We start from the raw sequence: 13,036 nt of genomic DNA, 5'->3' as shown, positions 1-13,036 counted from the left end.
TGAGAATCTGATATTATTGCAACCATAAAAAATATGGCTGTGTATATCTTTCTTTAATTGGTAGCCTAATGCAAAAGAATACGGTTTGAGAATGCTTCATGGGGCTTTATGTGGAACTCATTAGAATTACTGGAGTAGCATAATAAAATTCCTGTTCATTGTGATGACTGCATAATTAAATTTGTGCATAATAATCTATTGTTTATGTCCATTTCTGATAATAGTTGCAGTGCAAATTAATTCATTTCAGATACACGTGCTTTATTTTTCAAATTTTAGTCAGAAAAGTTAGGGCACTGTGAGATTATACACAATTTCAAGAGTATAAATTAGCCCAGAATTGACACTTGGGCTTTCTTTTCAATCTGTGCCTGCTGAAAGTCATTTTGAGAGAACTTGCTGCCATTCTATAGTATTCAAAGAGAAAGCAGCATAGTGTGAAATGGCATGAAGTAAGGGCTCCAAAAAATGTTTTAGTATACAAAGAAATAACTGTGCAACAAAACTACAACAAGAAGAGGATACATGTACCTCAAAGGTGCTGTAGAATGGGAGGTGGTCCAGAGTAAACAAAATACACTAAAGATGAAAGCAAAACAAACCACTTGGTGTTTTCAGAAACATGAAAAAGCCTATTCTATGGAAGTCCTATTTAAATAGCTATCTGAGCTGAGACTTTATGTGCCAGAAAGCAGTACTTCTCCAAAGAAGTCCTAGATGAGGAGACAAAAGTTATCCAAGTGTTCATTGGCAGACTTGAATTCCAGCTGAATCTTAGCATAGATTAGGAAATGTGTTGGGAGATAAGAAAATGGAGTTCTGGTTAGTCAGGAAAAGTCCAGTTTATCATAACATGTGAACCAGAATCGTGGAGGCAGAGGAACAGCCGCGCTGTTTTTTTACTGGTTCTGTTACTGGTATGGTACAATGGGACTGTAAGGCATATGGACACATTTTGCAGATGACCTTTTCTGGCTTGCCAGATGTGCATGTTTAGAATCCACTGTCACCTTCTAAAGTTGTCTCTTGTCTTAGGCAGCATATTTTAGGGATGAGAGCAACTGAAGATGACCAGGTGATTCTTCTTCAAGTACTGTGTATGACCACTTCCTTCTCTGATTAGATGATTCTCTACCAGTTTGTTCAGCTACGTTTTGTAGTTGGGAGGCTGTAAAAGGAGAATTCAGAAGTACAGGAGGTTATACAAAGCAGTGATATTCACCCTTTCCTGACAGATAAGCAACACATACTGTTGGAGCCTCAGCCTACAGTCATCACAGTCGCTGTGGCATCTAGAATGCCATTCAAGTTTACTGCTGTGCAGAGTGCATTCATAGAGTAAGAATAGCTAATGTAATGTCATGTAAAATTGGTCATCGGTGCATAAAAATACTGCATTCATGGAAAAGCATTTTCAATATACATACCCAAGTATTTCCAGTTATCGTCAAGAAAAAATAAAAATTGAAGATGCAAGTCTTTGAATAATAAGTTCAGGGCTGCCTGTCGTTCATCAGTGAAAATAGGTCACTGCAAATTCTTTGAATAGGAATTGCAGAAGTCAGGTCATTTCTGAATGAAGGAAAGATGTTCCTCCATCGTACTCACACAGTCTTCAGTCTGTTCTTGAGAATGTAGGAGGACTGCAAAACTTAGAGTGATGAAAAGGATGATCAGCAGTAACAAATGAATTCAGCATTGGGAATGACAAAGACACGTGTAATTAGTGAGATGGATATGGGAAGATTCTGAAACAAACTGGATTTCGGTAAAATAAAGGACAGTAGAACACCAGAGTTCAAAACTGTTATGGACTGTCTTACATTATGGCATGGAAGAAAGGCACAGAGAATAGGTAATACTGAAAGTCTTCACTGTTTTCCATTGATTTCTGTGTTACCTCCAAAGATGTTTCACTGGTTAGGAGGTTATATTATCTATACTGTTATTACCCAGCACTAAATAGTCCTGTGAGAGCAAGTTCTGAGAAGTCACTTCTCAGAGTGGGAATGGCTGCAGTTAATGCAGTGTGTCAGAAACTTTCTCTGGCATCACCTCCTGACAATTTTGGCTTTAGAAAAGTTAACTGGCAGGTTTCCATACTTCATGCTGTACACATTTCAGAGTTGTTTAATTAGAGATTCCTATTCCAGACAGTTAATTTGGAGTACCACCAATTTGGTAAATTGCTTCCACAACTGCCTTCTTCATACTTCCACTGTAATAAACTCCTTTCATTCAAGAAAGAATGGAATTCAGGTGGAAGCTGTACTTCTGTTTCTTCAAAGCAGATGAAAAATGTTCATCTTGTTATCTCATATTGCAACTACTGTAACAAACAAAATAGCAGAAAGAAGCAACATGAAGGCAATTTAAATGATCACTCAGGCCATGTGTGTAGACTCAAAAACTCACAGCAAGTCAGCCAGTAACAAAGGGTATCAGCAGCATCTTGCTATTACTCCAGTAAAGAGGCATCAGTTGTCTTTGTCTTACAGTTTGTCTGCAATCACATTATATTCTCATTTTACTGTTCTTAGATATTCATTCAACAAATGCATATTATATCTTATTTAAAGACATCACGCTCAAAGGATTTTTGTAGAATCTCAAAATGGTTAAGGCTGGCAGGGACCTCTGGAGGACGGTTTGTTTCCTCTGTCTGGGTTTACAAGCTCAATAGTGTTGAGGAATGTTACAAACTCCAAACAAGAATGCATGTTTTTCATTAGTCTGAGGTTGTGCATATAGAGTGAAAGTGGCACGTTTGAAAACAGACATAAAGGTAACGTGTATGACAGTCAAGAATGTGAGTCACCTTTGTCTAGTTTTGCAGATGATTTGATGCCTCAGGAACCAAAAGGATGATAGTTTATTCTATTGCGGTAGAAATTAGTGAGGTCTGTCAAGAACAAGAAGTAATTCTGCTTTTGTGCAAATGTGGAGTAAATATTTTTCCTATTTTCTCCTGTTTTGTGGCTAACAAATATACAAGGAAATGGAGGCTCTCTCCTTGTTCACAAATAATAGCTCCAGTGCACATACCTGTACTTAATATGTATCCTTCAATAATGTCAATCCTTCAAGTACGCTATACTGTGGTATTTAATTCCACAGATTTAATCAGCAAGAATACTGTCTGCTACCTATTACTTTTACAGGAGTAATCAAGTCAAACTTCAAACTCATCATCTGCCTGAAAAATGTGTGTTTACTTCATTAAAGGCCTATATAGGTGAGATACCCTCTCCATGCTTAATGGAAGTGGTCAGATTGCCCATTCAACAATGTTCTATTCCCCTTATCCAGACAGAAAATAATAAATGTCACGATGAGAGGCAAGAGAGGATCAAAATTGTGTACAGGATTCAGGTTGTCCTTTGGCTTCCAGTCATAAATCCAAACGACAATTCACGGCAATCATTGATTGCACTAGATCCCATCCAGTGTCCCATCCTGCCAAGAAAACTGTCTTCAGTTGAGATTTCAGATGGAGGGCATTGCTGACAACTGGGGCATTTCGAAGGCTTTGCCAGACAGACTAAGGCAAGTAGCCATGTAGAGGTGCACTGGACATAATGAAGAGAAAATATATTTAACTGTGTAGAGGTAAATGTGTTCTGGCAGGAGGTACACAATGCTGACTGCTGAATTGATTACTCTGACTTGGAAAGCATTTCTTTGTGCTGCATCTTGAACAGAGAAGTCTGAAATCACCATTATATTTGTTCTTTGCAGGTGAATTTTATACTTTTCATCAGTATTATAAGAATCTTGCTCCAGAAGTTAAGATCTCCAGACGTTGGAGGAAATGACCAGTCACAGTACAAGTGAGTCATATTTTTAGACATTGTATATTGAATCAAACTAATCTCTGTAAGATTTACTGGGCTGAAACCTGCTACTAGCAGTTGCTGTGATAGTATAATTATATTTAATTCAAAAGCTCCTAATTTTAGATGTGATTTAATAAAGATCATAACATTATGTTGAAATAGAGATTAACATAATTTTTTCAAACACCAAATTCAATAAAAAATAGGCAATTTCATAAAGACCAACAAGCTACTCTTGAATTTGAGTTTAATTCCATGAAAGAATATGCTTGTGCAAAAAAATATGAGGAATAATATCTTTCTTTTAGTGTATAGGTATTTTGTTTCAACATGAAAGTTATTGAAATATCAAAATGTATTGCTTCAACATATTTAAAAACTTTTTTTTTTCATTTACAGAACACTTTTTGTTTTAATATTTAAATATATTTTAAGAGGAAGTTGGAAGGAAATTGTTCCCATAAGTTATTAAAAGGAGATATAATCTGTTTCATAGACCTACACAGTTCCTTTTTTGTTTTTGTGTTATTGAATTCTTTGAGCATGTGGGAGAACTAAATCAATCTAGATGAAATTACGCAGTCACTACAGTATTATCTAGCACAATGGCATACATAAATATATATGGCAGGAAATCTATATATGTATTTATACAGGCAGGAAATCTGCTCAAGTTTATTTCTTGTGAGAGAAAATTTTCTTTGTTTCCCTATGGTATTTATGTCCCTCTGCTTCCCTGTGGTATTTATGTATTTATGAAAATGAAGCATTCCCTTCCTATCTGTCCTGTAATTTTCCATAGCTTACTGCACTGTTATTTGTTCTGTAATAGCAACCTTGTCTGTCATTGTTCAACCATGTGAATACTTTGCTTTTATCAGTTGATTGCCTGATTAAGTTTGGATTGGGTAGTCTTTAGCAGATACTCATGGGAACAGCAGATTAACCTTCTCAAGAAATACTGTTTCTACAGAGCAAATAAAAGGTTTGGAAGGCTCATTTTCCAATATGCAAATGTGCTTTCTAAAATACAGTGACGAATAAGGCTATTTTTGTCTGTTTCTTTCCTTCACTAAAACAGAGAAAGTAATACAATAAAACCAGTTTTCCACTTAGCTTGGGAAACCAGGAAATTTGCTGCCATCATCATCTCCTTCATTTGTAAATGAATTTCTTCTGCCAGAGAAACCCTGTTGCTACCACTTAATGATACCACTTTTAAGTATGAAGTTTGTTACTATTTTCGAGAAATTTTGCTGCTGGAACTGATTATTTCCACATAAACAGACGGAGCTTCTGGGACACGATGAGTGAAGGAAGGCCATGAGGACTGACACAGAAAAAATAAAACTGCTTTTAATACCTTGACTATTCTAATAACGTAGGTGAAATCACAGCAGCTTCCTTTCATTGTTGAATCCAGTTAGATTCACCAAGACAGTGATGAATTATGGTACTCAACATTACAACGACTTGAATTTTACCTGATACCAGACATCCATAATCATGCATGACTGGTCCTCCATAATACATAAAACTGATGTCATTAGAGTGAAATGAGTGACAGGTAAGGGATAGTTAGCAATTCATCATTTCAGTGGTTTTACAGGCAGTTTGCCAAAACTGTCCCACTTAATAATGAAAAGTTCTCATTCTTAACTTCAGTAGTATCTCGTGCTAAATTGTATTACGTAATTAATGACATTAAATTTTTTTGATGGGTATGTATTTCATACTATCATTCTAGTTGTGAATTTGGGGGTAAATCTGAAATTTCTGATTAAAATCTCACAGCTGAGATTATTCTGGATTGCATTTCCTTGCATACTTTGCATATGAATTGTACAAGCATCCTTACAGGTTCAAATTTAAAAGAAATAAACATGAAAATACTAATTTAGAACGTAGAATTTACCGTTACACAAGAACTGTCTGTAAAATTTTTCAGGAAGTATTCCTCTCCACTCTCAACACTTCATGCAAGGTAAAACATGTCTTGGGAGGCCTGATAGCCTGTTTTGTTGAATATGGTCTCATGGAATAATGCAGTAAAAACTCCCTCCCCAAAACTGTAACATGAAGACAGGCTGGGAACCTGATGTGTGTCGAAGAGGACAGCAGAGGACAGGTTCTGCACCCTACTACTGTCCAGAGGTCAATGGAAAAATGGTCTTTTAATTTAGAGAGGCCCAGGAGCCTTCACCAGATTTTGGAAAAGCACAAGGTCAGCAAGACCAAGTAGAGCTGCACACATTAATTTATAAGGTTACTGTGTGGATAATCTTACAGCAATCTTGAAAGGAGAACAGTTTTCACTAAATGTATCCTTTACTATAACTGTTTGTAAAATGGAAGTCATATAAAGTTTATCTAAATGACATTACATTAGGTTCTTAGCTTAGTTAAGCTAGAGCTTATCATTAAACTCTGGCTTTTTCTGCTTCATCTACCCAGGAGACTTGCAAAATCCACGCTGTTGCTTATTCCATTATTTGGAGTTCACTACACAGTGTTTGCTCTGTTTCCTGACCGCAGTTCCAACAATTACAAAATGATCTTTGAGTTGTGTTTGGGATCTTTTCAGGTAAATTTTCAAGTTTTTATTCAAGTTTTCTTGACTTAGGCTAATGCTGCATACCAAGTAATGAATATTTTCTGTTTCTAGGGATTAATTGTTGCAGTCCTGTATTGTTTTTTGAACAATGAGGTAAGTGTCATTTTTTCTGTTGAGGATGTTAACTGTTGTTTTCAGTAAACGTATAAGTGCCTCTATAATTCTACTCTGTGTAACATGAAGCTGTTTTAGAAAAAGTTTTCATTCCTGCTTATAGAATATACATGTTTATGTGCAACAGAAGAAATTAGTGTATGTGGATGAAGAGTTAAGAGCCATTTGAAACCTAATTCCTTGCAAATGGCAGTGTATCTTTACTTAATGTGATCTGGTTCTAGCCCTGGTACAAGTTATGTGAACTGTCCAAGTGAGGTGCAACAAGCATAGAAATTCATCCAAAACTTGGAACATAATTTACTAAGTATTTAGGGTCATGTTCTGAGCTAATCTAACCCCAAAACAACAACAGGTTTTCGGAAGTCCTCAACATGTAGCAGCTTTTCTAATCTCAGCCGAGGATGCTGGAAGGAATTATAATTGATGCCAGCATGTCAGCTACTTTTTAAGGTGTGATATATGTTAAATAGCATTCAGTGTGTGTCAGGTGGAGTCTGTCTGAAAAAGACACCTGCTTGCACTGGGAATTGACATTCTAGTCTACTAGTGTTCTGGTCTTTGATATTCATAAAATGCCTCATTTGAGGCTAGTCACTTGATGTTTTAAGTACAAGTGATTAATAGCTAGCCACTATTTTAATAAAAGGCACCTGTGGCAAAACAAGTGGTACAAATCTGAATTTAGAAGGAGCCTTGGGGTTTCTCCTCACAAACACTGTAGGTGCAATCTTCACCTCAGTTTTGTAAAAACTGGTTAGGAGTTGTTCCCAGAAGTCCCCATTTAGTAGCCAATAAATGTGGAAAAGTTCCTCAGGTAAAAAGAATGTTTTCATTTTGCGCATTTTCTTTTCAACGCAGGTACAAGGAGAGCTAAAAAGAAAATGGCGGAGTTTGTGCTGGAAGCAGACAGCAGGCAGAGACTACAGACTGGACAGCTCGATTTCTCGAAATGGATCAGAGAGTGTTTCTCAGCTCCATCGGAATTCAAGGGCTCAGTCATTCATGCAGACAGAGACCACCATGATATAAATCAGCTAGGTCCCCAAAATATGTAAAAACTGTGGGATATATTCATTATATGCAGCTTGATGTGGTATTTTCTAAAATGTACAGTTCATTGCTTTGCTTTTCTATATGTTGGTACTTGGGAAATTGATTTGTGCAGTCAACCAGGTATTAACAAAGGCACCTGCCCCATGGATGCTTTCTGTTCTTTTCTTTAGTGGCATTCATGCTAGTTTTGATGTTCTCTTACTGTGTATTATCCATAACTATTCAAAAACTCATTTACTATAAATGTCCCTTTTCCCTCCAGCCTGTCTTTGAAACAGATGTGTGGGATCCTGTTCAATGCAGACTGCTTTGGTACATGTTGAAAAGGTTATGATGGGAAGCAGGAAAATTTCTTGCACTGTATTTATACTTAACGTAATACTTCTTTCCTTAAGGATTAGGAAATTCTTTCCTAATTATGGAAAACAAAAGAAAAATAAAGAAATGTGAGGCTATAATTAACCACGTTGGGAGCTTAGTGTGCTAATCCAGGAAATCATTAACTTTACACAGAGAGGAAAAAAAAAGTGAGGCTTCTTAGCTAATTGTATGAATGGCAGAGGTGACTTTCTACAGAGTTTGATTCCTGTCCTGCTGTCCCCTTTGAAAGTGCACGTTTTTATGTGTTGGTGCAGAACATAGGACTGCCTTTGCAGTCCAAGGCTACTGTAATCGTTTTGATTAAAACATCAGCATTTGTCAGTAGTGCTTTCTAATCACCAGTTGTACTCTTCTGTTTAAAATCAAAGAGATTTGTGTTGATCGTGTATTACACAATTTTCTGAAGAGGAGCTTTATTGCTAGAGCAGTCTATCATAAGATAAACAGCTTTGGAGAGCATTACCCATTGAAACTATCATTTTTATTTAATAGTTTCATTGAATTATATCTCTAGAACTACATATGTGGCAGCTGAAACAAGAAATATTGCAATAATATTAAGTTAGAACTCCCATTTAAGGAACAATGTAAATGATCCTAGTATGATTCTATTCTGTGTCTATCTGAGCTGATTTAAAATTCAGTTGTGGCCATGACTCCAAAAAATAAAGTTAAACACAATCCCTAAAAATGACCATAAAAGGTATAAATAGAAGGAATTCTCAGCAACACCAAGCCTCCTATGCAGCCACTTTGTAAAAAAAAGGGGAACTGACAAGTTCTTATAAATACACATAGAACATTTGCAGTTTTAAAAGAAATAAACCCAGTGATGTTTACTTCTCATGTTATGTTTAACCATGTCCACTCTGAATAACAAGTTTTGCATGAGCACTGTTGACTGATAAAAGCAATTGCTCTGATATCTCAGATGATCGATCATATGAAGCCAGCAGAATACAAGGTCAGTAATATTGCTGGGGAAAGGAAGGAATAGTGGCAAGGGTATGTCTTGGCAGGCATTCATGTACACTCCTGGAAATATTACTGGGAATACTTTTGGCAGTCATCAAAGTGTCTGTACATCTCTTGTTCTGATTTAATTTAGCTGTTTGTTGGTCAAACACAATTTATTGTAATGGAGTTACCCTGGAGTGATACATAGTTCTGTCAGATCAAAGACAGGAAATGTTCCATGACTGCCCCATGGGCAGCATTCATCAGTGTTGCATGACACCAACCTTCACTGTGCTTTATGCAAGCATCTTCATGTCCGTAAAGACCCAGAGGGCACTGTTCTCACTTATTTCTACTTCCAGAAAATTCCTGTATCCAAATAACTTTACACAAATTTCGAGCATCATCCCATCATCATGGAACTTGTTCAACTTCCGTCTGCCTTTTCACACACAGGTGCACAGTCTGCTAAAATGTATGCAAAAAACTGAAAATCAGTTTGATGAATCTAGTACTTGTTCAGTGTTTCACATCCTTACAATCCACAGAAAAAGCTTTGTCTTGCATTAGATTTTGCACAACTCTGTGGAGTCCTGCTGGTGACTCTTCAGAGCCAAAAGGACAATGCAAGAAAACTTTTGACTCTCATCCCTGAACATAGTTTGTACTCAGTCCTAGTAGCATCAAGGGGGAAGCTGGAGGAAGCAGTGCAGGTGTATGCTCTGCCTGAATGGCCTTCTCACTTAATTCTCCTCCTCTTCATTCCTTTACTGCTTTTCTCACTTTGGTTGTATCAGGATCCAAACTGAGTCATAAAGGCTTCAGAGCAGGAACCGTGCTGGATTATTTTCCCACTGAAAAGCCAGTAGCACATCATGTGTGCTCTTGGGTTAACTGAACAAGAATGGTGATAAGACTCACTCTTGTACTGTGCTTAGTGGTTGTACTTTACTTGCCTTGGAGCCAGGCAGACAACGCCATTCATTTTGAGTGATTTTTATCAGCATTACCTGCTGCTGATGCCTGAGGGACACGCTGACAGATTACTTTCCAGTTGCTGATTGTGACCAGAATCTAAATATATAGAGTTAACTTAACTTTTCCTCTTCAAAGATGATGATTTTAGCTAGGTGCTTGATAAATTTAGGTGAAATTTTTCTACCATTATTTACATACTTAAAAAGCCAAATGTCTGTTTCTGAGCTAAAGGCTTGTTTTAAGTGCCTTCCATAATGGTCATAAAGAAATAGGCACTAGTTGTAGATGATTCATCCCATGTACTGCTGTGCATCTAGGGCACATACATAAACTGAATCATGTTTTTCTCTGTATTTACTATAAAATGAGCCAAAGGTACGGTAGGGTTGAGTAGGGTAGGGCCGGGCAGGGTAGGGTAGAGTGGAGTGGTGTAGAATAGAATAGAATAGAACTGAACTTGGATTTCTCACCTTGAGTCCACAATTAGGCCTCTCCAGAAGAGTCTGTTGTGTTGCTAATAGATGATACCTAGATACTCTCTTTTAAGCCAAGTAAATTGATTGACAAAACTTATCCTTCCAGAAATGTTCACATGAAGGCAATGAAGGATCCCTAGTCCATTCAGTGGGGTGTCCCTGTGGTTGACTGCCTTCCATGATAAATGCAATGGCGTTATGACTTGTATTGATTTGCCTGGGTTCGGCTTTCAGCAGTTGTTCTGTGTCAGGTCTTTGCCTTTTTGTCTTTTGTAGATGGGTCATACACTAAAACAAAGTGCTCTTGAATACAAGAAATTTTCTTTAAGTGAAATCTCTTGAATCCCTCTTGAAACAGTCACAATTTCCTGAGAAACTAAACATGTAAAATCTCTAAAATTCTGAGTACAAGGCATTTTCTCGAATGTTTTTTCCTGTTTCTCTTCTGTGCCTCATTCAAATTTAGAATAGTTTCATCCACAGAAAATGAAGCAGTCTATCCTGAAGGGATATCCCTTCAGGAATGCATACAGCATTGACCACATTTCTCACTCCCACTCAGAGTTGACGCAGTCATGCCATTATCTGTGCATTCATTTCAACTGCTGACCAGGAGCTGGTTAATGACATATGGTGAGAATATTGCTGGCCTGATTTTTCGCTGTATAAATCAGTAACATTGTTAAGGCATGCTGACCTTGAGTCTGGCACAGGTGCATTAATGTGCTTTGCAAAATGACATTAGGATTGTGGAAAGCATCCTTTAAGCCATTCAGAGCAGTGCTGGTTTCCATGAAACGCTGAGTTTGACATGTATTTAAGTAGCTACTCCATGCATACCACCACACTGGAGTGTATGAGAGCCCAACGGACTGTGCCCAAACAAGGTGGTGATGCGTGCTGCATGTAGCCAGCTGAGGAACTACTCGGTTTAAGCATATGTTGGGACTGTACTGTAGTGTCAATAACTTGCTAGCCACAAAAGGTGACAGTTTAAAAAGCGTTCTAGAGTCAAGTCAGAGGCAGCTTGCCCCACTGTGTAGCACTTTACATCCTCATGCATCCCAGACAGGCTTCCCTCTGCCTTTAACTTGATGAAGGGGAAAGCTGAGAGTTGCTCAGCAAACTGGGCAATCTGTCCAACCGCCTGTGAAATAAGTCATTGCCAAATGCATGCGTCTCACGCACCAAGCAAGAGGACTGAGATGAGTCATTACCATTATTTGTCGCCTATTTTTGTGAGTGCTAAAAAACTTCTTCACTTGACACTGAATTTGTCCGTTTTAGCAAAGTGATTGTGAATAAAGTCCAAACTCACTTCTACAGTTCTTTTTTTCCGACAACTTTAATGAAAATCAGACATTAAATATGTCTGATAAAAAAAGTTCAACTGACAAGTAGACTGTAGAGAAAGCTACTTTGTACGTTAGGGTCATTGTATGAGCAACTGCTGTCTGTGCAAAGTAATACAGGAAATACTTTGACAAGCAAAAGTTCCTTCACAGTACCATGAGTGCCTAGATCAGCTGTGTGCTGTCAGTACTACCACCTTGACGTAACCAAATAGCAGAAGGTAGTATGCAGTACTGTTCTGTTGCTCAAATAAATAGCGTTGAAACAATAAATTCTGACATGTAGAAGAGTATATCAGCTTGCATCAGTATGCCAGTATATCAGCTATTTAAAATAGCATTCTTTGATACGGTTTAATCATTCTGTGTTGAATCTGGTTCTGCCCAATGACGACAGTATGTTGGAACCATTTCCATTGTCAGCTAAAACAGTGACTGAAATGTCCCCAAATCCTTTATTTCCCAAAGCACTGTAGTAAATTTCTTATAACCTGCAGCTTTTATTTTTCTCCTGGAGCATTAGTATGAGTATTGTTTTGAAATTCTCTTTTGTTGTCTTTGTAACTTTTTATCTGTTGAGTACAGTAACAATTAAAGATGATGTAAATGAATGTGATTATTTTTTACAAAATGTACAGAATATGATGTATAGATTAATGTGTGTAAATAGATTTCTTTTTCATACTGCAATTCACTATACATTTCCTCTGGTTTTACTCTTCTGTTCTTTTTTGTTTTCAGTGTCACATACCTAACAGCCTTCTCTGTGATGTTGTATATAATGCTGTGAACAAACAAGCGTTTACATCTTTATGCTATCAGTGAAAACAGTAGTTAATAACACCATGATGAACTGAAGAGGAGTCAGAATAAAAATTTTAAAGATTTTGCACAGAACTTCTTTTATATGTCAATACCTGTGTTGCTGGCAGCTATTTTCTAGATTACTACATCTTGCTTAAATGCATTGTGTAGGAAGCACTGCATAATGGACCTACAACAAAAATAAAGATTATGGAATCTCTTCTGTAGAGGGAACACTATATATCACGTATTTCTTCCCTTAAAGAGTTGTATCTATAATCTGTATTCTTCAGAAAACCAAGTGCACTCAGAAACTGGATCATCAAAACTGAACATGGTTCTCTGGCCTTGGCAGCTGAGGGCCCCTCAGCAGTATGACTGAAATAGAGTTTTACTGCACGGGAATTGAAAAGCCAAGGCTGCTCCTGCCATGGGAGTGACACATGGAGAGGGACAAACAGGAGCAGG

The 13,036-nt window shown here is 37.4% G+C and overlaps 1 protein-coding gene across 1 annotated transcript in view; it reads left to right on the top strand.

Annotated features, from left to right (window-relative positions):
* Nucleotides 1-12,807, top strand: part of VIPR2 (vasoactive intestinal peptide receptor 2) — a 58,292-nt gene extending 45,485 nt beyond the window's left edge. Inside the window, exons 10-13 of the mRNA XM_021387982.1 lie at nucleotides 3,739-3,830; nucleotides 6,291-6,420; nucleotides 6,502-6,543; nucleotides 7,426-12,807. Of these exons, the coding sequence (XP_021243657.1) occupies nucleotides 3,739-3,830; nucleotides 6,291-6,420; nucleotides 6,502-6,543; nucleotides 7,426-7,596 (435 nt within the window). The 3' untranslated portion in view covers nucleotides 7,597-12,807. The remainder of the gene's footprint in view (nucleotides 1-3,738; nucleotides 3,831-6,290; nucleotides 6,421-6,501; nucleotides 6,544-7,425) is intronic.

This window comes from Numida meleagris, chromosome 2, assembly GCF_002078875.1.
Source record: "Numida meleagris isolate 19003 breed g44 Domestic line chromosome 2, NumMel1.0, whole genome shotgun sequence".
Classification (NCBI taxonomy): domain Eukaryota; kingdom Metazoa; phylum Chordata; class Aves; order Galliformes; family Numididae; genus Numida; species Numida meleagris.
This window is presented reverse-complemented; position numbering and strand designations above follow the sequence as displayed.